This window comes from Drosophila ananassae, chromosome 3R, assembly GCF_017639315.1.
Source record: "Drosophila ananassae strain 14024-0371.13 chromosome 3R, ASM1763931v2, whole genome shotgun sequence".
Taxonomy (NCBI): Eukaryota; Metazoa; Arthropoda; class Insecta; order Diptera; family Drosophilidae; genus Drosophila; species Drosophila ananassae.
The window spans coordinates 4,444,385-4,472,075 of record NC_057930.1 but is presented as its reverse complement, the minus strand read 5'-3'; the positions used below and the strand labels follow the sequence as shown (position 1 = coordinate 4,472,075).

General features: G+C 41.6%; 1 protein-coding gene and 1 long non-coding RNA gene across 4 annotated transcripts; one reads left to right on the top strand and one right to left on the bottom strand.

Annotated features, from left to right (window-relative positions):
- Positions 1-3,938: 3,938 nt before the first annotated feature.
- On the top strand, positions 3,939-4,622 carry LOC123257364. Its single transcript, XM_044716180.1, has one exon. The coding sequence runs from the start codon at positions 3,939-3,941 to the stop codon at positions 4,620-4,622; it is 684 nt and encodes a 227-aa protein (XP_044572115.1).
- A 21,556-nt stretch (positions 4,623-26,178) lies between these two features.
- Positions 26,179-27,282, bottom strand: LOC116655400. 3 transcript variants are annotated; one of them, XR_004310500.1, is made up of 3 exons: positions 26,911-27,282; positions 26,591-26,854; positions 26,179-26,247 (listed from the first exon to the last, which is right to left on the bottom strand). It is a non-coding gene; the product is annotated as an uncharacterized LOC116655400 (long non-coding RNA). The 3 variants fall into 3 exon arrangements; XR_004310501.1 differs by lacking the exon at positions 26,179-26,247 and having other exon boundaries at positions 26,587-26,762; positions 26,822-26,854; XR_004310499.1 differs by lacking the exon at positions 26,179-26,247 and having other exon boundaries at positions 26,587-26,854.
- Positions 27,283-27,691: the final 409 nt, after the last annotated feature.

The window sequence follows — 27,691 nt, the reverse complement described above, 5'->3', positions numbered from 1 at the left end:
TGGCGAGGCTAGGCGACTAGGTCTATGCCGGAAATGTCTCCAAACTGGCCATCACCTGCGTGAGTGCCTCGCTGATAATTGTCGCAGTTGTGGGAGGAGGCATCAAAGTCTGTTGCATTTTTTGGAGTTACAATCTTCCAGCTGGCAGCCTTCTGTTGTGCCGTCTACATCAGCCGCAGCCGAGTGCGCCGAGCCAATAGGCGCTTCACCATCCACGGCTAATGCACTAGTTTTCCAGGGTCGCAGCGGTGAGATAGCCTTACTGGCCACAGCGAACATTCTCATTCGGAGTCGTTCTGAGGTTTTTGTTCCATACCGGGCTCTTTTGGATTCTGGATCGCAGGTGCACGTGATTACGTCCCGACTGGCTAGTCAGCTGCAGCTTCGCAGACGCAAATCGTACGTGGCAGTGTCTGGCATCGGCGACACTGGCTTCGCGACAGACGGATTCTCTGTTGATGTGCTCCTACGATCCAATTGCTCTGGATATTCGGCCCTCGTCAGCGCTGTAATCGCCACCAACATCACGGACCTTCAGCCTAGTTTTAGCTTGGGTGTCTCCAGCCTCCAGTGTCTTTGACTGATCCCCAATTCTTTCGACCGCAGCGGATCGATTTACGTATCGGAACCAGTCTATTCTATGATCTGCTGTGTGTTGGTCAAATCCAGCTCTCAGCTGGCCTACCGGTGCTGCAGAAAACCCGGCTTGGATGGGTTGTGTAGCCACAGCCCGCAAGGACGTTGTGAAGAGCTCAAGCCAGCTGGATGAGCGCTTAGAGTGTCTGCTCCGTAATTTTTGGGAAATCGAAGACTGCTCCGAGCCCATTGTGAAGTGGACGAAAGAGAAATTGGATTGCGAGACGCATTTCGTGCAGAATTCTGCTCGCCTCCAGTCAGGCGCCTACTCGGTGAAGCTGCCGTTGAAGGTCAGCTCTGAGTTGCTAGGTGAGTCGTACTCACTAGCCGTACGGCGATTTCTCTCCCTCGAGAGGAAGCTTTGCCGTCAGCCTTAATTAAAGGATCAGTATGCTGCGTTCATAAAGGAGTATTTAGATTTGGGGCATATGTCTCCAGTACCGCCTAGTGCACGACCTGCCAGACAGTATTTCCTGCCACATCACTGCGTTTTGAAGGAGGACAGCTCAACAACTAAGCTCAGGGTTGTTTTTGATGGTTCAGCTGCCACTACGTCTGGGTATTCATTGAATGACGTTTTGATGTCTGGTCCAGTTATCCAACCAAAGCTGCTGCACATTCTTCTAAGGTTTCGTTGCCATCGAGTGGCCATTACAGGAGATATTTGCAAAATGTACCGATGCGTCAGAGTTTTCCCCGAAGACAGCTATCTGCAGTGCATTCTTTGGCGGAATTCCACCCAGGATGAGTTGCATTTAATGAATTCGAGCAATGCATCAGTTGGCACAGGATGAGCAGTCTATGTTTCCAAAGGGTGCCGAAATTCTGCGTCGCCATTTTTATGTTGATGATCTAGTTTCCGGAGGTGACTCAATAGAGGAGGCTACCAACATAATGCAGCAAACATCGGGGATCCTCGCCAAGGGCCAATTTCTGTTGAGAAAGTGGTGCTCCAATGTTTCTGAAGTGCTCTCTGATGTACCGGAAGAGGATCGAGAGTCGTTCCTAAGGTTTGATGATGGCAGCAACTTTACGAAGACTCTTGGCCTAATTTGGGATCCTTCTACTGATCGCTTGCTATTTTCGTTTAAAGGGCTCCGATAGGGCTTGTTGGACCTGTCATTACGAAGGCGAAGATCTTTCTTTAGAAGCTTTGCCGTGAGGAGTTATCCTGGGATGAAAGTCTACCTCAATCTCTTCACTCCGATTGGGACATGATTTACTCCAGCTTCGCCATGGTGCAGCGTGCTGAATTCCCTAGATGGTCACTATCATCACAGTCTGAAGTGGAGATTCATGGATTTTGTGACGCCAGCAACGAGGCTTATGGGGCTTGCATTTATGTCGTATCCAAGGGTACCAGGTCAGAAAGTCATTTACTCTGCTCAAAGTCTCGAGTCGCTCCTCTAAAAACAATTACGGTACCGAAACTGGAGTTATCTGGAGCAGAGTTGCTGGTTCGGCTTATGTCGGAAGTAGCTCAGTTGAAGGTCTACGATGGGAGGTATTTTCGCTGGTGCGATTCTGCTGTGGCGCTGTCCTGGATTCGGGAGGAGCCCGCTCGTTTTAATGTTTTCGTCGCCAATCGAGTTTCAACAATCCAGGAATTGACCAGAACGATGGAATGGCGTTATGTTCCTACGTCTTTGAACCCGGCAGACATCCTCTCGCGTGGTGCTCTTCCCAAGGAGTTAGTTACTGACAACCTGTGGTCCCATGGTCCTGCGTTTCTTCTTGGACTTCAAGACCAGTGGCCAGCAGCGGTGCTATCTGAAAAACCCACTCTGGAGCTAAGGGCAAGGCTTCTGCTAATCAAATCCCCGTACGTTGACGTGACAGCTGGTTCCAAGTACGCCAACTCTTTTCCAGCACTGCAGCGCGTGTTCGCTTATGTGCACAAGTTCTCACAGCGAGTCCGTCACAAGGGTGTCACTGCTAGCGACATTAAGGCGGGAACCCACCTACTATTGCGTTTGGTGCAGCGTGTGTATTTTTGGGATGACATAAAGGCGCTTCAGAATGGGAAGGAAATTTCGTCAGCCAGCATACTTGCCACATCCTCTCCCTTTTTAGACAAGTTTGGCCTGTTACGTGTGGGCGGTCTTTTAAGAAATTCTACATTGAATTTTGATAGTTGCCATCCAATTATATTGCCATCCAGTTACTAGGGCTATAATTGTTGATTTCCATGAGCGTAATCTACACACGTGCTCTGCTGGCTATGATTCGATCCCAATACTGGCCGATCGGGGGGAGGAAAACGGTGACGAAGGCATTGCACAAGTGTATCCGATGCTTCCGCACCAAACCTCGGTTGCTGGAGCACATTATGGCTGATCTCCCGGAGCAAAGAGTCAGCGGTTGCCAGGTTTTCGGAGTGACTGGTGTGGATTTTTGCGGCCCATTTTACTATAAGCCAGAAGTTCGCAATAAAGCTCCCGTAAAATGTTACGTGAGTTTTTTCATTTGCTTTGCTACTAAAGCTGTGCACTGAGAGCTTGTAAAGGATCTATCCACATCTGCGTTTTTACATGCTTTAAAACGGTTTATGTGCACTCGCCGAAAGCCTCAGTACATTTGGTCTGACAATGCGACCAATTTTGTTGGAGCTAAAAACGAGCTAAAGGAGCTGGTCCAACTCTTCATAAGCGATGAGCATCAACGAGCGCTTCTGGAGTTTTGCGTGATTGAGTCCATCGAGTGGCATTTTATTCCTCCTCGATCTCCGCATTTTGGTGGACTCTGTCAAAACCGCAAAGCATCATTTTTACAGGGCTGTTGGATCCTCAGTTCTTGGATTTGACGAGCTGCGAACTCTGCTTTGTCACATTGGTGCTGTCATAAACTCATGGCCTTTATTGTCTCTTTCAGAGGATCCTGCAGACCTTGATGTTCTAACGCCATCCCACTTTTTAACTGGTCCGTCAGTCAGTTTTATAGAGCCTGTCGTCACAAAGCTGAATTTCAACCGTATGGACAGCTGGCAGCGTGTGTCTTTCCTGCAGCAGTCTTTCTGGTCCCGATGAAAGGAGGAGTATTTAAGCCTTCTTCAGCAGCGCTCCAAATGGCGTGCGTCCGGCCCTGCCTTGGCGATTAACGATGTGGTGCTAGTCAAGGACGAGAACCTACCCCCCATGAAGTGGCCGTTGACTAGAATTCTGGATCTAGTCCCTGGTCGGGATGGAGTGCCTCGAGTGGCGGTGGCTAGAACCGCTTCTGGAACTACCAAGCGCGCAGTGACCAAGCTTTGCTTATTGCCCCTTAAGGATGAAGTTGAAGGACAGGCCTCAACTGGGGGGAGTATGTCGGGTCAGGGCCTCCAAACAGGGCCTCCAAACCTGGGCGACAATCGGTTTGCGCCGCTTGCCATCAGCCCACCATCAAAAAAAAGAAGACAACCCCAAAAACTGGATATTGCATTCCCGGAACTTCCAACTACTTCAGTTGATAATCCAAGATATATAACAATCGCCTCCATCAATACAGAAAAGACCATTTCTCAATTCTCATGCTTCGCCGTCCACCGCGCCCTTAAAATGATCTCCAAAAACATAGTTACCATTTCGAACCTCAGAGACGGAACTTTACTTATGCTAGTTAAATCTCAAGCAGATGCTGATAAGTTTATTAATACTACCGAGCTCACCGGTATATGCAAAGTTCAGTGTAAGCTCCACCAGGCACTCAACTTTGTGAAAGGGACAGTCTATGCCCCATACCTCAGCGACATCCCCGAAAAAGAGATCGTCGATGAACTTAAGACACAAAAGGTTACGAAAGTTTATAAATTTATGAAATCCTACGATGGTGTTTCCAAGCCCAGCGGAGTTATCCTAATAACCTTCGAGCTCTATAACCTGCCATCTAAAATCGATATTTCTTGGCACTCTGTTAAAGTCCGCGAGTACATTCCAAACCCCATGAGATGCAAGTCGTGCCAACTCCTCGGCCACACAACCAAAAAATGCGTTAACTCCCCACTCTGATCCGAATGTGCTCAGCCACCACATTCTCCAAGTAAATGCACCAAAATCTGTTGTGCCAATTGCTCTGGCGAGCATTCGGCCTCTTCCCGACAATGCCCTAAGTACCAAGAGCAAAGAGAAATACTCAAAATAAAAACAGTCAGAAAATGCACTATTTAAAACAACATCACAAAACTCGGTTAATACCGCTTCATACTCTTCTGTAGCCAAAACATTAAATCAACGTAGCGAAAACGCAAACCAAAACAAAAATGACAAAGTTAAATCTGCTTCCACCGAAGAAGCCCCGAAAAAAAACCCTTCCCCCTCCCCTTCCCCCCACTCTTCCAACTCCCCGATTCCCCAGTCACCTATCCCCAAAACCCCTTATCAGCCAAAGCAATCCACTTCACTTGCTCATAACAAGTATAACCTATCTCCTGCATCACATGCACACTTACAAGAAATACACGCCGAATACGAAAGTAGCAGCCGTGCAACATCTTCAAATCGAAATAAATCAACTACACACAATATTAACTTAAATGCCCACAAATCAGACGATGCTATGCATTCTAGCTTCATCAATCCAAACCAAACCAAATAACATCCTCTCTCTCTTCCCACTTATGTACATTACACTAGTACAATGGAACATGAATGGTTACTTTAACAATTACCACGAGCTACAACTATTGATAAACGATAGCAACCCTGATGTTATTTGCCTTCAGGAAACACATATTAATACCAACGTAACGAACATTGCTTACCACAAGTAATTTACTGGATATTTCTATAACTTTAGCTCTAATACCTATGCCAAACAAGGTGTTAGCCTACTTGTACGTAAAGACATTCCCCACAAGCCCATACCAATTACCAGTAATACTTGTTCTATAGGTATTGAACTCCTAGCCCATCCCAAAATATGTATTTTTAATACATATATACCTCCATCTCAATTTGTAGCTGCCAACGAAATCCTTAAAATAGTAGATCTTTCTAGCAAGCCAATCTTATATGTGGGAGATTTTAATGCCTGGAGTCCATTGTGGGGATCATCTTCGCATAACTCTAGAGGGTTACAAATAGAAGAAGTCATAAACAAATCAACCTTAACTTTCCTCAATGACGGCTCCGCTACCCATCATTCCACTCACAACTCTTTCACGGCTATTGATCTAACATTAGCCTCCGCATCGTTGTTCCCTTTCTGTAAGTGGTCCGTACAAGACTCTCTTTACGGAAGCGATCACTATCCTTTAAAGACAAAGATCCAATTTCGAACTAATCCCATTAACATACCGCCATCCCCTAAATTTAAATTAGATAAAGCCAATTGGGATCTGTATCGTGCCAAATGCAGGGATAACTTTAATTTCCCTGCAACACACGACTTAAATCTGTTTGCCGCCAAAATAATAAAAGGAATCAAAACCTCAGCCAATTTAGCAATCCCTCAAACCAAACCCCCTTTACATCAGAGAAATGTTCCTTGGTGGAGCAAAACTCTGCAGGATTTAGGGCAACAAAAGCAATCTCTTTAGCACGGATACAAACAAACTCAGAGCACCGCAGCTCTAATTGCTTACAGAAAAGCTAACGCTCTTTTCAAATACAATTCTAAAAAAGCAAAACGGGAATCCTATGAAAGATTCACCTCTAATATAACCCCTCTATCATCGACCAAAAAAACTTGGACTGACCTAAATCGCCTAATAGGTAATTCTACAAATAACCTCAGGACAATAAAATATAACAACGAGGATCTACACCACTCCGTAGACATTGGCGATGCATTTGGGAACTTTTGGGCGGAATACTCTAAGGACGAGAATTTCTCCCACCAATACAAGACCCGTAAAGAAGCAATTCTTTCTCAGGAATACACACCCACCAAATTGTCGACCGCCTCTACAGACCTTGACTCAAATTTTTCCCTTAGTGAGCTTGAATATGCACTTTAGCATGCGAAAGGGAAAACACCCGGTATAGACCGAATTTCATACCCAATGCTGAAACAGTTGCCATCCGAGGCCAAATACCGCCTATTAGAGATGTATAACGCTATGCTCGCTGGGATACCTACCCTCATGTGTGGAAATCCGCCGTAATTATCCCTAACCTAAAACCTAACAAACCAACACATGAAATAACATCATTTAGACCTATTTCTCTACTCCCATGTTTAAGCAAGACCTTAGAAAAAATGCTAGCCAAAAGGTTAATGTGGTTCATTACGAAACATAAACTTATCAGCCCCCACCAAACGGCTTTTAAGCAACAGCATAGCACTATTGATTCCCTCCTGCATCTCCACCATTACGCATCGGATGCCCTTTCTACCAAAAATCGTGTTACCATATTGGCAAATGATTTTGAAAGGGCTTTCGATCGCGTAGGGGTGCATACAGTATTGGATTAACTTTCCCGGTGGGGGTAGGTAAAAAGACCTTCAACTTAGCGAAGGCTTTTATGATCAACCGTTCTATCCGAGTAAGATTTAACAACACTCTATCTAAATTCTATACTCTCCACAATGGGATCCCACAAGGATCGCCCCTCTCTGTGGTATTGTTCATGATCGCCTTCCAGTCCTTAAACAAAATAATATTAAGACATAAGCAAATTAAACTGGCAATTTATGCAGACGATGCCATAATTTTTAGCAAATTTAAGAATACTACTGCACTAAATAATAAGTTTAAAGAAGTTTAAGCAAACTTCCTCTCTTTATCTTAAAGCGGACGGACGTGTTTTTTTTGTGCGCACTACGTTTTTGTAAAATTTGCAATAAGCTTTCTATAAACAATCGGTGTTTATTTCTTTACAGATATAAAAACAAATTGCAATTGTTTAGATCCGTATCGCTTCGCGTGTGCAGTGATATATTTGGAGGTAAAATAATTATTTATTTAATTTACTTTCCAAACATAGCCCTGCTCTGCTTCTTCATCTCCTACGGTGTTGTTGCTATTCTTTTGCTTCTACTCTCGCTCAATAGAGATTCTTATCTCTATTTCTTTAAATCTTACTAACTTGCACTAACTGCTCTCTTTAATCTCCCCTTATCGTTTCCTTGGTACAGTGGTTCAAGGTTCCTCATTAATAAAATCAAATAATATTTTTAAATTATTTATTAATTTTTTTAATAATTTTTAATAAATTAATTATTTAATTTTTAATAAATTAATTATTTAATTTTTAATAAATTAATTATTTAATTTTAAATAATTTTCAATAAATTAATTATTTAAATTTTTATTAATTATGGATTTTAAATTGGTCTGTGCATTAAAGTCTTGCAATAAGACAATCTCGTCTTCCCAGCCTACCATCCATTGCTGGCTCTGTGAAAATGTTTTATACGCTAAGTGTGCCGTGATCACGGACTCAGTTTCGGGTGCCATTTCACGTAGATCAGGTCTCCACTTTTGCTGTGACGGTTGTCGTGCTGTTCAGGACGAAATGAGATCGTTCATGAGACAGACTAAAAGCGGATTCAAGGAGTTGATTTGTGGTTTTCGAAAAATCAATGACCAACTCTGTGCGCTCGATACACAGTTTAGTAGTCTTCAACTACTAAATGAGTCTCCAAAGCGTAAGAAATCCACTTTTAGTGATGTGCTTGTGGCGAATAATCTTCAAACTACTCAGCTGACAATTATGCTGCCGCAAATATCTCTGGCCACCTCAAGGGCCGGAACTGGAAAAAAATTTGGCTTCCGAATATCTCAGTATAAATGAGCAATTGTCTATGTGGCATCACTTCAAGTGATACCACCAGACCCAATATTCCACCCCCTAAAGAGTCACCGAACAGGGTAATCAACCGTCCAGACTCCCGGTACGAAATGATACCGCAGTATTAGTTACGGCGGCACCAAAACCCTTGTAGGCTAACCCACCATCGAAACACATTTTTGTTTCAGACCCTCTCATCAATACCTGTACTTTTAGCAATAATGGTTCTATTTCCGCTAGCTATAGAAACGCCAATTAATGTAACGGTTTAGAAATAAGCCAGGAATATTCTAGGAACGTCTAAGAACCACGAGATTGGTAACTTCTGAATGGGAATGGAATTACGACTTGGATCCATACTGAAATGATATAGAGGTATTTTCAGTGGGGTTAACAGAGCTCTTACACAAGTGCCAGGAATTAACAAACCTAGCAGCATGCAGTTCCATTTTGGGCCATTTTAGACATTTGTTTGCAGAGCTCCAGGCAGGAAATAACCTAATGCATCAATTTCGACAAACGCAGATCACCGTTTAATATTGTTGGATTGTTTATAGCCAATTCATTATTCGGTGTATTCGATTGCAAAACTATCACAAATGTTAAGGGTAATAAGGACTTTCTCCTACAGCAGCTTCAGAACCAATATCCATTGAAAAGGAAGTTTTGCTATCAACAAACGCCTAAGATCTTTGGAACAACAGATGACCCTTTTAAATAAGCAACGAGGACAGTACCAAAGCGCGCATTTGTGATCCTCACAACCCAAATGAATCTATTTAAAAATGGTTTAAAAGCGGATGCAGAGTAAGATAACCAATATACTAACTGATTTTCGTCATAGAACCATCAGCCCGATGTTAATATCACCTACACAGCTACGAGACCAACTCGACCAAATTCTGTGGCGAAGAACCGGAATATCTTAGAATAAATGAGCTATTGTCTTTGTGGAATCGCTTCAAGTGATACCACAAGACTCAATATTCCACCCCCTAAAGAGTCACCGAACAGGGTAATCAACCGCCCAGACTCCCTGTACGAAATGATACCGCAGTATTAGTTACGGCGGCACCAAAACCCTTGTAGGTGAACCCACCATCGAAATACATTTTTGTTTCCCGGCTTGCCCCTTATACTTCTGAGATTGATATCTCCGCTTACATCCAAGCCAAAACAAAAGCCGACATAAAAGTTTTGGATATTACAAAATTTAAATACTCATACATCAGGCACACGGCATCTTTCAAAATACTTGTGCCCGTGCTATATATGTGCTAGATGTTCAAGACTATTTGTTCCGCCAGCTTTCGGCCAGAGTACCAAAAACATCAGCCAAGTAAGGTGATGAAAAAAATTAGTAAGCCTGTGGGACTGAAAGTCCCACATGTTAGAGCCACTGAAAAAACTAATGACTTTACTAACTCTTACTAATCAGATTACTAGAGGATTACGTAGCAATTTTCCCGAACTGTGTTCTGATAGTTCTTCCTTTGCATCTCACATTATAGTCTTTACAGAAACTTGGTTAAAGCCGGAGATCTTAAGCTCCGAAGTTTTTCCTAGTAGGCACACCACTTTTAGATGTGATAGAACTTTGCGAAGGGGAGGAGGAGTGCTAATTTCTGTAGACTCCAAATTCGCTTCTGAAGAGGTAAAATCACAAGAGTTTGGTGACATTGAATTTCTTTGCATCAAAATCACTTTGTCCGATCAATCTTTGTATGTTACCTGTTCGTACATACCACTTCGTCCGAACCGCCAACATACTGGCAACATTTGTCCGCTATTCGTTTGGTTTTCGATCGTCTGTCTGATGGTGACCAGCTGATAGCTCTGGTTGACTTTAATATCCCAGAACTTATGTGGTCAAATGTTGATAATTCCCCGTCTTTACAGCTTAACTCCCACCACGACTTCCCTGAGGGCATGTTCGACATATCACTCGGGCCAATTAGCTACTATATTAATTCTCTAGGTCGGTTGTTGGACTTATGTTTCGTTTCTGATCCTGATGGAATTACTCTTTGGAGAACTTTGCGTCTTTGCTTTTGTTATAGGAGTTATATTCGCCGCTGCAGGATTCAGTTTACTCAGGATCCGAAGCAGTTATATAACTTTGTAAACACTAAGCGTAAACATGTATCTTTTCCCCCACTGCTTACGTTTGAGAACTCTTATGCGAACACCGATCAGGCAATGGCCGACCTCTTTGCACAGTTTTTTCAAACTACCTATTCACCTAGCAGCAGTTTAGCTCAGCCTTACACTTATAATATCCAATCAGCCAACCTTATATTTCGCCCATCTTTCGATCAAAGTGGTGTGTTATCGGATCTTCTTAAGGTTAAGCCCGTGTATTCGCCAGGCCCTGATGGAGTACCAGGCTGTGTTCTGAAGTACTGCGCCGAGGCACTGTGCAAACCGCTTGTTAAACTCTTTAATCTATCGCTGGAAACTTCGATCTTTCAGCTTATGTGGAAGGAATCCTTCATTATTCCGCTGCATAAAAAAGGGAAAAAATCCGACGCTGCTAATTATAGAGGCTTCTCTAAATTGTCAGCAATTCCAAAGCTTTTGGAAAAACTTATCACTCCACATTTGCAACACCTATTTAGTTCAATAATAACTCCGTGCCAGCATGGCTTCATGAAGCGCCGCTCCACCACTACCAACTTATTGGAGCTAACATCTTTTATCACGGATGGCTTCCGGAATGGCTTACAAACAGACGTCATATACACTGATTTCAGTAAAGCATTTGACTCTGTTAACCATTCGCTTCTTATAAGTAAACTCAGTCTCTTGGGATTCCCAACTGATCTTCTTATGTGGATTTCGAGCTACTTATCAGGGAGAACCCAACGTGTTTTCTTTTCTGGGCTGTACGTATGCAGTGGGAACCGCGCAAATATTTGTAAAAAACAGAGCTGTACATACCCACCATTATCGCACAATGACATAGATATAGAACGCGTTTCTTCTCTTAAGATACTTGGCCTGACATTTGATAAACGACTCACATTTAAACAACACTGTAGCGAACTTAGGATTAAACTTATTCAGAGACTAAACATTATAAAATTCTTAACATCTAAGCGATCCCTCATCCACCGGACCACACTTATACAAGCAACAAGAGCTCTGTTGTTGTCCATTATCGATTATGGACTCCCCATCTACGGCTGGTGCGCGCCATCGAACTTAAGAAAAGTCTTACCTCCTTCCATTTCCAACGACCCCAACTAAATGCATCCTAGCCGAAGCAGGATTGCCGGACATTACAACCAGAGTCACGCAAACTACCTTTAAATTAATACCAAAACTCATGTGCTCTACCAACTCTATAAACAACATAGGATCGCCTTATCGTTGGAACAAAGTCATTCCATCCCCTCCGTGGAAAATACTTCTCAGTTTTTGCTGCGGAAGCAGTAGCTATTATTAAGGCAATCAAATTTGCTCTCGAACTTAAAGAAAGCTATATCATCTGCAGTGATAGTCTGTCCACCCTGCAAGGAGTACAAAACTTCTACAACAACAATAACCTTTTAACCGAAATTCGTCACCTCTGCATCAAGAACATTAGCAAAATTAAACTGTTATGGGTCCCGGCCCATATAGGAATAACTGGGAATGAGATGGCCGACAAGGCTGTAAAACTAGCCGGACGGGCTCCGTGCCATACAATCATACCTTGAGTACAACAGGACATCTGGAAAATCATCAAAAACATTTTGCGGGACATCGAACTGGAAGACTGGTCGTTGTTTAACCACTGGTATAAACAATTTAACCCTGACAAGAAAGACATCAAGTTCCATACTTCGCTCAACGGAAGGGAATGCGCCATTCTTACACGATTAAGAACTGGACACACAAATCTCACGCATAAGCACATCCTTAATGGGGAAAGTCGGCTAAACTGCCCTAATTGCGGAGAAGAACTATATAACGGACGTACGGTTTTGTCGAACTATTAAGTACAGTAAACTGTCCCTAACACTGCACGAATGGTCTCTGCCGCACCTCCTCTGTCTACTTGGGGACGGCTGGGCTCAGTCGAAAGGGGCGTGGGTGATGGCACGGCAATCTAGACCAAGTACGTTACGGATTTTCTCGTAGACAGAGATGGGGAAGTTGAAAAGGATCGAAGGAAGTAGGCTGATCCTGGGTGATTGATTCTACTGACCCTGATACCTGAAAGACTGGATGTTGTGGTCCTTCTTCTATACCCTCCCTACCATGTAGACGTTTCACCAAACAGTGGGTGTCTACCCATGTTCAACTGCAATGTTCGGATCCGAAGGGCTCCAAGTGAAAGATATTAGTTCATGTTCATTTCGTATAATTAAATATTCTCAAAAGTAACGGTACTAAACTAAAATTACAACTAATCTTCATAGTTTGGGATAGAAAGGCAGAACATAGCAGGGACTTTCCATTGTACTTATCTCTATGTATGCAACTACTACTCTTGTTTTCTTTACTCACTCAGCTTTACAGATTCTGCATCCATCGTTGGGCCCAAGATGACGTAGGTGATCTTTGCTGTGGACTTAATGCTATTAGAAAATTGTACAATGGGGAAAAGACCTGGCTGATCTCTCTTTCGAGGCTGGGTGGGTTTACTTAGAGACTAGATTTAAGGATAAGGTCCTACACTAATTAATTCATACTCGTGAATGACTGCATCTATGCAATAACTTTATGAAATTCCATTTATACTACTAAAATAATGGGAATTGTTATTATGGTTGGGAGTCGATACTTTTGTGGCGCAGCTATCGAGGTTCGCCGTAAAGATTACTATTATTGTTGGGAGTCGATACTTTTGTGGCGCAGCTATCGAGGTTCGCCGTGAAAATTATTAGCGTCAGTCCGCGTTAAATACAATATTGACACACATACATGCTCGCAGGCATGATCATCGTGCTTAAAAACTAAATATTTGGCTGTGTGGGTTCTATGCCGCTCACAAAATCATGACGGCAGCTTGCTTAACCAAAGAGAAAACCTAATCGGGGGGCGGCGGCAACCGTTGGTTGCTACTGCAGCTGCTGAACGATACCTTACCGCCAATCGGTGAGAAGATAGGAATTGGGGTTCGGTGCACGGATGGTACGATGCGGCTACAAGCCCATGTGCGTCCCACTGATTCGGCGGGGGTGGCTTTGGTGGTGCTACTGCCTCCTGACTTATCCGACTTCCGATCCGAGGCCACTTGCCACACGGAGAGCCTATCAGGCTGATCCTGGTCAAATGGGATACCTGACAAGGGATTAGTCAGGTTTTAAACTTGCACTATTTCAATTATTTGGGAGTCTCACCTTATGAAGTTTTAACCCACACACAAACACAAGTTTTATTATTAAAATGTCTTAAACTTGCTGGCTGAATGGCCTGCACTGCCTTCACTGTATAGTTTTTTTTTCTCTCTACACGTGTCCGCGGGATCTTCTTATTATTTCACAATATGTACTCGAGGCTCTTCACTCGGCAGAAGATCAGAATAAAATGATTTCTGCGAGCGGGGGTATGTACAGCCATTCCCTGCTGCACTAAAGCTTCCCAACCTAACGGTAAGATCGAATGATTTTCTACCTACTTTTGGTCAGTGGATGCGTGGGTAACAGGGCTTTGCGTATTTTGCGATTTATGTATTATAGCTAATATTGAAATAAATAAATAAATATAAATGTAATAATTATAGCTTAACTATATAATTATAGCTTTGTTAGTAGCAAGCCGACTCTTCTCGGTCGCTCGGCTTTATTTTATTGTTGTATTTAAATTAACGAGCTTTCCCCCGCCCTATGCTAAAAGGCGGGCCCACTTGTACTCTTTATCTCAGTGCATACGCATCATAAATCGGAGCCTTCTGTCTCCATTTCATAAATAAACATTTTTATAACGTGGTGAAACAAATAATTACTTTGTTATTATTTTGGATAAAAGTCATTGAAAAATCTCAATGACCAAACAGCCATACTAAATGTGGTGATGAAATAAAATGTTTTAGTCTATCCTTATGAACTGTCTGTTTTTTGTTTTTGTCGTTAAGTATTATAATATTATTTCTATCTCCTATTTCCGTTACTTTATACGGACCAGTATATTTATAATCTAACTTATGACCTGTTTCATTTCTTAATAAAACTTTATCTCCTACTGATATATCTATAACAATATAGCTTTCTGATCATATAGTGCCTTATTTTTATTCTTATGATCTTCTATCATTATTAACTTCTTCATTTTAACTTCTAATTCTTTTGTATTTACTTTCTTTAGCATAATCATCTATATTATATATTGCTTCTTTGCTATCTATGCTATTAAATTGTATTGGTAAATTACTTGTTTTACCAAATACTAGCTCATATGGACAATAATTATGTGCCATAGAGGGTGTCGTGTTGAAACAAAAGATAAAATATTGAATCCATACGTCCCAATCAGTTTTTTCAACCGATATATAAGATCGTATGTATTCATTAAAAGTTCTATGACTTCTCTCTATTGTTCCAACTGTCTGGTGGTGGTGTGCTGTAGACGTAATATTTTAAATATTTAAATACTTGCACAAATTGTCTATAATTGAAATCTTGTATTCTGTTCCCATGTCCGTAATGAACGTCTTCATTGGACCGTACTTCAGAATAAAGGATTCAAATATTGATTTAGCGACAGTATTGGCGTTCTTGTTTGGTACAGGTATGGCAACTAAATACTTAGTTAGGTCACATATTAAAGTGACTGCATACTCGTTACCATATTCTGATTTGGGTAGCGGACCAGTAGTGTCCACTATCACTCTGTCGAAAACATTTATAGGTGTGTCTGTTATTGTTAATGGGGTCTTACTATGTTTAGTTACTTTAGCTTTCTGGCATTTCTGACATTTTCGTATGTAGTCTGTGATATCACGAGTCATATTTTTCCAAAAATAATATCTTTTAATTTTACTGAAGTTTTTGAAATACCAGTATGACCTCTTTGTATGGGATCGTCATGGAATTTAGACATAATAATAGCTTCATAATCTTTTTGTTTTTTATAATGGTCACCGGGTTGAGTAGCGCTACTCTTAATGTTTTCAATATTTTATTGCCCATAAATTTGAAATTATCTATTGAAGGATATTCAAAGATATTTTCCCACAGTGCCACTTTGAGTTGGCTGATTTTAATTATACCGGCTTGCAGTTCAAGCCTTTGAAAAAATTGACCTAAGTCTAGATTCCATTGGTATATAAATCGCTAACATCGAATCTTGCGGAAATTTTTCTGCCATGTTTAAATAAACATAACATATCTTTTACATGCAATGTCACTACTTTACGTACTTCGTCATTGTTTGTGACTTCATCGTAGGTCTTTGATGGTTATTCTTGATAACGCATCAGCGACATAGTTGTCTTTTCCCTTCAGATATTCCACAGTGAAATTATATTCTTCCAGTTCAAGTCGCATGCGCGTTAGCTTACAGCTTGGATTAATCATAGAAAACAGGTAAATGAAAGGTCTATGATCAGCCTTGACAGTGAAGTGTCTACCATAAACATATGGTCTGAAATAAGTTATTGCCCAATGAATTCCCAATGAATTCTGGCAATCAGTTGTCCATTCGAATTTAACACCTTTTTTACATAATCTTGTTATGTGACGAGCATAGTTGGCAAAATTTTTGATAAAACGTCTATATGTAATAATTGCAAAATGCAACAAATCTTCTAGCCCTGTCCGCATCATGAGGGACTGGGTAATTTTTAATGACGTCGTATTTTTTGTCGTCTGGCAAAATTCCTTTATCAGTGCATTTATGGCCTAGAAAGGTGAATTCATGCAAAAAAAAAAATGAGCATTTTTCAGGATGTAACTTGTGAGGAGATTAGATCTCCCACACACCGAGACAGGTGGCAAGAGGGGCAGCAGCGGAGGGGGGAACAAGCAAGTCAGCACTGCAGCGTCGGATAGGCCAGCGCTGCTGTGTTTAGAAAAATGGAAAGGGAAAAATGCGTCGAGCACAGACGGCATGCGGGGGCTGCAGCGGGGGCAAGAGGAACTCGCACGGCGTCGCGCACGAAAGAAGAAGGAGGAGGAATCACCGTGGAACGTAAGGGTCCCGGCCGGGCCTCCGCGGCCGCGCTCGAAGGTCATAGGAAACAGCGGGGACGGCGGGGAACGAAGCGGCCGGCGACTGCGCAGCTGTGTTTACAAAATGCACAAAAACACAGAAATGCATTTGGAATGTCCAGGGGGGGATCGCGGGGTATCGGGACGAAGTCCGATGACCGGCACAAAAATAATGCGGATCGGAGGCCCAAGCGGGGCAATCGGGGGAGGGACAATAAAGAAAGCCCGCCAATAGAAAGACAGCGGGATTGGAGAAAGCTAACGGAGAAAGTGAATGAACGGAGGATTAACGGCAGGAAGTAGATTTGCAAGGATTAACGGGCGCCTCTGGCACTATATAAGGAGGGCCCCTGGAGCGAATCGAGGCAGAGTCTTCTAGGGAAGCTGGGAGAGTGAGTGAAAGACCCCCCGTGGGTAAGTCTGCCATTCAAGTTGGAAAGTTTCCTTGGAAGAGTTAGGAGTACAGGCTGAAGGACCCCCCGTGGGTAAGTCCGACAGTCCTAAGTGCGGGCTATTAAGGCGAGTGAGCAAGGATCTACGAAAAATAGCTTAAGGACCCCCAGTGGGTAAGTCCGGCGGCGGTACGCGAATCGAGCAAGGAGCAAGGGGAAAAGGATCAAGGATCCGCGGCAAAGCTAAGGCCCAAGGGTAAAAGAGTCGGGTGGAGTTATTCCCGGACACGACAGGTATCCTGGTGTAGTGCCGGCAACGACGTATCAGCCTGACGTACGCCTTGTCTGCTCCTGACCGTTCAATCCAGGTGTGATCCTGTAACGCGAGGGATAGCCAACCCGGGAACTCAAGCCCAATATTGAAACCAGGCAGGGACACCCCGGGAAGTCAAGAGAATCCTGATCCAGGCGCTGGAGTGTATGCACAGCGAATCACCTGCAGTCAAAGGAGACGCGACGCCCAAACCTCTGGCCTACCATAGATCCTGCGGGGCGTAGGCACGCTGGTGTTTGGAGGCGAGTGGCGAACGCGACCGGGGGCGTGTCCTGTACGATAGGAAGGCCCTTCGTGCCCTGATCCGGCCGCTAAGCAGCGAGGAGCATATCCTGCCCGGCGTATGCCTGGGAGGTGAGCCACTCGGTCTGTTAACACGGGTTAGGTGCCGGCCACGGCGAAAGGGCAAATCCAGGCAAGCCAATGGTTCCGAGGTCCACGGCACCCTAAACGGAGAAACGATCAGGGAGCAGCGGCAACAGTAGAGCAGCGATGACGAGGGAGCAGCGGCAACAGTAGAGCAGCGGAAACCGTAGAGCAGCGACGACGAGGGAGCAGTGTAATGTGTGGGTGTGGTTCGAACTTCCTACGTTGTTAGCCAACTTCTAACGTGGGGGTGTACGGGCTGTAGTTAAACAGAACCAAATTGCAAGATCTACTGCAAGGTCCAGAGGATATACCTTGGGGACGTATGGATGGGAGTGAAGGGCGTGCACTTCTTGTGGTCTTAGACTAAGCTCGACGGATGGGGTGGTTCTTTTCACGTATCCATACTACACATCATCAAAATAAATTTAAGTGCACTAACTAGATGCAAATTAATAACGAAAACCCGGATGATTATCTTACTGACTCAAATCCAAAAGAAAACTAAGGAAACAAATCACCTAAAAGGCAAACAGGCTCAGAAGAAAGAGAGAGAGAATGACTTTGATCAGTTGTAGGGTATTAGATGTTCATTATACCCTATTCTTAACCCACCCGACCTTGGCGAGATCTACGACGTTTGATTCGCCCCATATCACAATCCTATGTGATACCTATTGTGGTTCCAGCATGGCTATTTGAAGTTTCGGTGGCGGATCTGTAATGGCCTTAAGCCTTCATGGAGTTCCTAACACTCAAATTTAAATTGGAGCGAACTTGATTCATTTTTCCCAGTCGGGTATTTCTATTTCATTATAAAATTTCTCCTTAACAGCTACTTTATATAATTTCATTAGAATTCATATTAATATATATATATATAAATTTATATTTAGATATAAAGAAGAGATTTAAAAATATTGGGTTAAATTCAATAAATCAGTTTAACTACGTTTGGGATTAATGTAGTAATTAAATTAGGAATTACAAAATTTGCGATTTCATTAGTTAAAATTATTATCAATCCAAAATTATCCAATTCATGCCTTGCTAAAATTTACTGTTTGCTTCGCAAAATATTAAAATTTAATTTAGGGATATTCACTCACCGATGTTCGCCGCCGTTGAGCTCAAGGACAGGAATAGCTAGAGATGTTTATAATTATTAATTTAAATAGAACAATAAATTAGCCTGGCCATGCTCGAATATTATCGCAAAGTTATCATTATTTAATTCAATCTAAATTCTTTCCTTATAATTTCATATCACTTATATATATATATTTACATAAATCTATATATTTATAATAAAATAACAACGGATATTAAGATATTAATTATTTAAAAAAACTGAAGGGTGTGCAAAATTCGAATTAAGATACAATATTCTTTCTTTCCGCAGAATAATTTCATAATTAACAAAAGGGATTTGAGCTTTGAATAAAATTCAGCAGGCCAATATTCACATAATTGCACTTCTTATAGTTACAAATTTATCAATAATTCGCTGGAGTTTTCTCTCCGTGTAGCGAAAAGGGGCTTGTCGTCGAATCCAAAAAATATTTATCAAAAGATTGCGATCCCGCGTCGAATCTCTGCACTAGTTAATTCCCATATTTCATCCATTTCGGCCTCCAGATAGCCGGTTGCATAATAGGGTGCTAGACGATTACATAATCCTGTACTAGCCGATTAAAAAAAACTGGTGCTAGCCGCTTACATAATTTGGTACTAGCCGCACTGGCACGTGGCACTGGGGGGGTAATAAATTCATGAAAAAAACTGCACTGCACTGAATTTATAACATACCTGGCATAAATTAACTAAACACTTATTAAATGAATCCCGATAATTCGTCTGGGATTTGTTTTTATTTAATTTTCAGCACAATTTAAATATTTATTAAACTTGGCTTACAATTGCAGCCGTATTGCTTTCAAGCTCGTCAAATAATGTCAAAGCTCTCCTATGCAAATCTAGCCCTAACTATGCTAGAGAAAAAGCTTTTACATAACGGCACTCTTATCTCGATATGCAAAAACATAGATAAGAATCGCGTGATGTTTCGTTCACTTATCCAAGGTGACCGCAGATCAATGATATTCGGTGATAAGCTTTTAAGCTTTTCTTTGTCTATCTTATGACCGCTCTTCGCATGCGTGCCCTGTTGGAAATCCACACACTACACCACAGTTAATGCTCCAAAAATCTTATTAGCAGGGGTCATTAACTGAAATCACTAATATCTACTAATATTTTATTTTATTTTATTACTTGAATGTCCTTTAAGTGGTAGGTTCCTAAAATTTTCCCTGATTCATTTACCAGTTCATAATAAGAACGTCCTACTTTCTTTTTCACTTTAGCTTTAATAAAGAGAGGTGCTAATTTAGCGTTAAACTTCTTGCTGGCATTACTTTGTGCGAAATTACGAGCAAGGACTTCTTCACCATTTTTAAATTCTACCGATCTAGTCCTTAAATTATAAACCTTAGCGTTTATTTCATGAGCCAAAGATATATTATTCTTAGCTTTATTTCGAATACACTGCAAGGCGTCAGTACGCTGTATTTCCGTATTGTCTTTTAAAAGATTCAAATTTCTCAGCAGTTCGTAGTCTTTCCCGTGAAGGACCATATTCTGACCGAAGGTCATAAAGTAAGGCGAAAATCTAGTACTTTGATGGATATTGGCTCTAAGGGCTCCGCTTATCTCCGGCAGATGTCTATCCCAATTGGAATGATCGGTGCCGATGTATGCGCGTATTGCGGCGAGAACTGACCTATTTAGGCGTTCGCTTGCGTTAGCCTGGGGCGAATAGATCGCTGTACAAATATGCTTGGTTCCAAACCGGGTCAGAAATGATTTGAACTCGGCCGATCGGAACTGTGAGCCATTATCGGTTAAAATCGTCTCAGGAACACCGAAGGTATAAAATACTGAAGTTTCGAGAAATTCACAAATCCGGCTCGAAGTAAACTTCTTGATCGGATGTAAAAAATGGAACTTAGTATAATGATCTACTATGACTAGTATGCCGATATTCCCACTTTTGGATCTGGGATACGGGCCTAATAAATCCATGTACAATTTTTGAAAGGGCCTATCTGACGTTAACGGCTTTCCCATCGGAGGTTTCAACACTACGTTTGGGCTTTTCGTTGTGCGACATACGGAACACTTCAAAACGTAATCCCGAATTTGCGAAACCATTCCTGGCCAAAAGAAAAATCTTTTTAGATTTGCTACCATTTTTCCAATGCCGCAATGAGCTGCGTCTGGGGGGGCATGTGATCTGTATAAAGTCCCTTGTCTTAAGTTTGAAGGTACCCATAATTTCCATGAATTCATTTCTTGGACAACGTCACCAGTGGCCTGCTCTACTCTTTTATAAACAAAATTATCCATAATCTTGAGATCTGGTAGCTTAGACTGATTCCGTTGGATGTTTTCAATCAGATCCGTGTATTCTGCTGATTTAAATTCAACTGAGGTCAAATCTATCAATGGACCGAAGTCTTTGATTTCAGATACCGCTGGTTCATGTTGACGGGAAAGAGTGTCAGCTACTACGTTTAGAGTTCCACGCCTATGCTCAATTTTCATCTGCTTGGCGAAAGGCTGTAACTTGACCGCCCATCGACCCACGCGACCTGTCAAATCTTTCTGTTCCATTAGCCACTTCAATGATGCATGATCAGTGACTACTGTAAACTCTAGACCTTCAATATACGCTCTAAATTTCTTCACACCTCTGACTACTGCCAAGCACTCTAGTTCGGTCACTGTGTAATTGCGCTGCGCTTTTGTCAATTTCTCGGACATATAGGCAATCGGCATTTCGTCGCCGTTAGCATTGGCTTGTGCCAAGACACATCCCACTCCATATATACTTGCATCGCACAGTAGTATGAAGGGTCTAGAAAAATCGGGAGTGTGCAGTATCGGTGCTGATGTTAGCTTTCCTTTCAACTCAGCAAATGCTTTATCTGCCTCCTGGGTCCATTCTAATTGTCTATTTTTCCGTAGCAACTGAGTTAACGGGAAACTAACAGTTGCATAATTGTCTACAAAGCGTCTATACCATCCTGTTAAACCTAAAAATCGTCGCAGTTGCTTGACGGAAGTGGGGACGGGGAATTCATTGATAGCTATAATTTTCTCGTTGTCTGTTTTAAGCTGACCATATCCAATGATGAATCCTAAATATTTTACTTCTCGCATGCAAAAGTTAGACTTAGCGACGTTTATTGTCAAATTGGCTTTCCTTAGACATACAGCCACTTCTTGAAGAAGCTGCATGTGCGACTCAAAGTCTTCCGATAAGATAAGAAGATCGTCTAAGTAAACAAAAACTCTTGTACGAAAGTGAGCCGGGATCACAAGGTCCATTAATCTACAAAGTGTCTGAGGTGCATTGCACAGACCAAAAGGCATTACTTTATATTGGTATAAAGGCCTGTTCGGAACTGTGAACGCGGTGTACTGCCGAGAGTTTTGTTCCAGAGGGATCTGCCAAAAAGCGTGCTTCATGTCTAAGCCGGTTATGTAACGTGCTGGTGGTAAACGGCTGAGAATTCCGTCAATATGTGGTAGTGGATAGGCGTCCTTTATAGTTACCTTATTGACCACTCTGGAATCGAGGCAAAGACGAATCTTTTCTCCTCGTTTTACAATGACACTGTTACTACTCCATGGGCTTTTCGATTCCTCTATGATACCTAATTCCAACATCCTATCTACTTCCTCAAACATTAATTTTTCAATTGCAGGGGATATAGGCCAATGTCTCTGCTTTACTGGCTTTGCTTCGCCTACCTCGATGACGTGCTCCATGAGATGAGTACGACCCAAGCCTTCCCTATCGAACGATGGAAATTTACTGATGACCTTATCAAGGTTGTTTTGTTGATCAGGTGACAAAAGGTGTATTTTTGGGCTTCCCTTTTGTTCATCTCTCTCAGTATCTAATTCTGCAACCTTAGGGCTAATTAGGTGGTTGATTAAGTTGAAGCTTTTCCAGAAATCAATGCCTAAATAAACATCCTGACTTAATGTTGGGATAACATAAAACTCAATAGGTCTTATTTTGTCACGGTAAGAAATATTAGTCACATATTTCCCTACCACGGGACATTTATTATTATTGGCTGTTCGGATATTTCCCGAGCATTTTTTAAGTTGGTGATTGCTCATAATTTCGGTAGCTGCTTTTCCGCCTAAGCAACTTACTGATGCTCCCGAATCTAGTAATGCAACATAGTTCCTTTCTCCTATAATAATATCGGTATACAACCTATCATCGGAGTTAAAAAATATAGATGAAACTAACTTTTTCCTGGTATTGGTAACATTTTTCCAAAATAACTTCAACCGAGTGGTTGAACGTCTTGGTTTCAGTTTGGCCGTCGTCTTCGGGTATCCGAATATGCGACACTTTGCTTCATTGTACCTTTTCCATCGAAGGTGTAGAGGTACGAATGAGTGATGTTCGGTGACTGCGCAAAGGGGCTCTGCCTCTTCCTGAACTTTGTTATTCTCTGGAATAGGTGTTGTAAATTCCGTTTGAGAATAATTTTCTTTAACTATTGGTTTGGATTTTAAGGATGCGTCAGATAGGTGGTGTTCTGCGCATCCCGCTGACGGTTTTCCGACGGGTTACACCGAGAGCATTTTGGCTTATAAACATCTTTGGCTCCGCAGCCATAACAAAATACTGATCGGACCTCCATACAATCGTCGAACCTATGACCTGGCTTCTGACAATTCCAGCAAACCATCTTCCTCTTATGGATTTCGTCTACTTCCATTTCTAGTTCATCTGCTGAAGTGCCAAATAATTCTGAAACGGAACGATTTGGTATCTTCGGTTTCAAGGATTGGGCCTTGACGTGCTTTTGAAATTGCTCGTGAGTACGAATTTCTTCACGTAATCTAGCAATGGTGTTAATACCTAAATGCATCAACTCGTAACGTAACGATATCTTTGCATTTCTGATAAGAATTCGTACGGTAGATTGTTCGGATATGGGAATCTTTAGTCTACCTAACAAAGTTTCTACAGCGAACTGGTATTCTTCGAATGGTTCGTGTTCTGACTGCCGTCTAACATTGATCAAGTCCCAAATGTCCATATCGGAGTCCACTTCCTGAAATTTTTCGCGAAATTCCTGTTGGAAGGTTTGCCAAGAGAAATTAGGACGAGAACGATGAAACTTCCAAAACCATTCATTCGCCTTTCCTGCGAACAACAAGTACAAATGATCACACAAAAGTTGATAGTCGCGTCCTAAATTTTGTGCTGTAAGGGAGCGAATACGATATAGGAAGTCTTCGACTTGCATGCCGTTTCGCGCACCGTCGAATTTAATTCGCCAGCCTTGTATAATGTTAGCGACTTTTTCGGGGGAAATACTGGACGTTCTAGAATTTCCGGCTGATGTCTCACTATGATGACTGATATTTCTCTGAATGGGTGGTAATTGCGATTGGTAATCGTCAAAGCATCGGGGAACGCTAGGTGACCTTTGATCCTGTTCTGTTGACTCGATATTAAGGGAAGTCATTTTGCTTTTTAGAGCTTGTTCTATCGATGAGTTAATAATTTGGGATATATTCTGCAACATGTTGTTTTGTTGAGCTTGTATACATGATTGTACTAAATCCGTTATTTCGGTTCTGCCTAATCCTTCTCGATGGTTGTCGCTCTCGAGGTATGAGTCACTTGACTGTCCCTTAAGTTGCATAGACCTTGTCTGTACCCCTTTTCTTGCTATAGCACCTTTCCCTCTGTTATATGGATTAGCTCTAATTGGTTCAAGACTGGGATCTAACATTTCTCCTAAGGCCTCTGCATCGTTTATTTCAACCGTTACGTTATTGTTAGTAAGGGATAGTCGGTTCACTGAGCAACTACTGCTGCAAACGGGACAAATTGATTTAACTTGTAAAAGTGGCATTAAACAGCTGTAATGAAATTTATGATTACAGGGAGTCGTAGCCAACATATCGTTTGAACTCGTAGGTTCGCGACAAGTGGAACAAATAGTTTCCTGCTCTCCTACGCCTTCAGCTGGATTCTCTAAGCTGTGTCGTACTGCCATGGTAAAATATCAAATTATCTATTCAATATATAAAAAAAATTACTATAAAACTCCAAAATTAAAATTACGCCAAATAAAAAAATCAAAACCAATCCGCCACCAAAATTCGTATAGCGCTTTTCGGAAATCCGAAATGTGCTGAAACACTTAACTGATCAAATCTCTCTTTCTCTGATACTGTTTGGGGATACACTAAAAAAAATTACTGACTCGTAAAACTTCCGATAATATGTACATCCAGTAGGTCAAGAGCTAAAACTCTTTCAGCGTCTTGCGATTCCTAACCAGAATCTATTATTCGGACCTGATAAATCTGAAATTATTCAACTTGGAGAAGTCAAGTTACACACAAGAGTCGCTCTGGTCGATCAGTCCAAGCTGCTGAACTGCAATCGCAATTCCTAAAGACGAACAGTTGGTGAATTCCATCGAAATTCAAGTTAAACAGATCTAATAGGTTTTACTAAAAAAAAATACTACTACGATATATCATTGTCTAATGGGTCAAGATGCCAAAAAACTCTAGCCTCTTGCAGTTCCACAAAAGACGATATGAAAAAAAAGGAAACTGACTAGATAACTCTAACCAGGCCCCACGTTGGGCGCCAATTTTGTAATGTGTGGGTGTGGTTCGAACTTCCTACGTTGTTAGCCAACTTCTAACGTGGGGGTGTACGGGCTGTAGTTAAACAGAACCAAATTGCAAGATCTACTGCAAGGTCCAGAGGATATACCTTGGGGACGTATGGATGGGAGTGAAGGGCGTGCACTTCTTGTGGTCTTAGACTAAGCTCGACGGATGGGGTGGTTCTTTTCACGTATCCATACTACACATCATCAAAATAAATTTAAGTGCACTAACTAGATGCAAATTAATAACGAAAACCCGGATGATTATCTTACTGACTCAAATCCAAAAGAAAACTAAGGAAACAAATCACCTAAAAGGCAAACAGGCTCAGAAGAAAGAGAGAGAGAATGACTTTGATCAGTTGTAGGGTATTAGATGTTCATTATACCCTATTCTTAACCCACCCGACCTTGGCGAGATCTACGACGTTTGATTCGCCCCATATCACAATCCTATGTGATACCTATTGTGGTTCCAGCATGGCTATTTGAAGTTTCGGTGGCGGATCTGTAATGGCCTTAAGCCTTCATGGAGTTCCTAACACTCAAATTTAAATTGGAGCGAACTTGATTCATTTTTCCCAGTCGGGTATTTCTATTTCATTATAAAATTTCTCCTTAACAGCTACTTTATATAATTTCATTAGAATTCATATTAATATATATATATATAAATTTATATTTAGATATAAAGAAGAGATTTAAAAATATTGGGTTAAATTCAATAAATCAGTTTAACTACGTTTGGGATTAATGTAGTAATTAAATTAGGAATTACAAAATTTGCGATTTCATTAGTTAAAATTATTATCAATCCAAAATTATCCAATTCATGCCTTGCTAAAATTTACTGTTTGCTTCGCAAAATATTAAAATTTAATTTAGGGATATTCACTCACCGATGTTCGCCGCCGTTGAGCTCAAGGACAGGAATAGCTAGAGATGTTTATAATTATTAATTTAAATAGAACAATAAATTAGCCTGGCCATGCTCGAATATTATCGCAAAGTTATCATTATTTAATTCAATCTAAATTCTTTCCTTATAATTTCATATCACTTATATATATATATTTACATAAATCTATATATTTATAATAAAATAACAACGGATATTAAGATATTAATTATTTAAAAAAACTGAAGGGTGTGCAAAATTCGAATTAAGATACAATATTCTTTCTTTCCGCAGAATAATTTCATAATTAACAAAAGGGATTTGAGCTTTGAATAAAATTCAGCAGGCCAATATTCACATAATTGCACTTCTTATAGTTACAAATTTATCAATAATTCGCTGGAGTTTTCTCTCCGTGTAGCGAAAAGGGGCTTGTCGTCGAATCCAAAAAATATTTATCAAAAGATTGCGATCCCGCGTCGAATCTCTGCACTAGTTAATTCCCATATTTCATCCATTTCGGCCTCCAGATAGCCGGTTGCATAATAGGGTGCTAGACGATTACATAATCCTGTACTAGCCGATTAAAAAAAACTGGTGCTAGCCGCTTACATAATTTGGTACTAGCCGCACTGGCACGTGGCACTGGGGGGGTAATAAATTCATGAAAAAAACTGCACTGCACTGAATTTATAACATACCTGGCATAAATTAACTAAACACTTATTAAATGAATCCCGATAATTCGTCTGGGATTTGTTTTTATTTAATTTTCAGCACAATTTAAATATTTATTAAACTTGGCTTACAATTGCAGCCGTATTGCTTTCAAGCTCGTCAAATAATGTCAAAGCTCTCCTATGCAAATCTAGCCCTAACTATGCTAGAGAAAAAGCTTTTACATAACGGCACTCTTATCTCGATATGCAAAAACATAGATAAGAATCGCGTGATGTTTCGTTCACTTATCCAAGGTGACCGCAGATCAATGATATTCGGTGATAAGCTTTTAAGCTTTTCTTTGTCTATCTTATGACCGCTCTTCGCATGCGTGCCCTGTTGGAAATCCACACACTACAGCAGCGGCAACCGTAGAGCAGCGACGACGAGGGAGCAGCAGCGACGGACAGTAAGCGGCAGCAGCAGACAACAAGCAGCAACACAGGCCCCGCAACCAGAGTCCGTGAGTCCGAACGAAGGGAACCGAGAGCCGTTTCGGCGCCAGGCACCAAGACCGCACGACCTGCCGGGCGCAAGCTTTGGGAGGGCGTGCGTATTGGCACCAACCCGGAGCGGGGATAGGGGATCGACGGGAGGGCGAACGGTCGGTCGGCTGAGCCAGACAGCCGGTGAGATTCTCTTTATTTCTTTGTAAATTAATTACAATAAAGGGGATTTATTTGAAAAGAAGCAATACCGTGTTATTTCTGGGCTCGGGCAATCACGTTGAATCTATAAATTCGGTGGAACGTACCCTCAACC

Coding starts and splice junctions, on each gene's coding strand:
- LOC123257364 (XM_044716180.1), top strand. CDS start 3,939: ATGTCGGGTCAGGGCCTCCAAACAGGGCCTCCAAACCTGGGCGACAAT.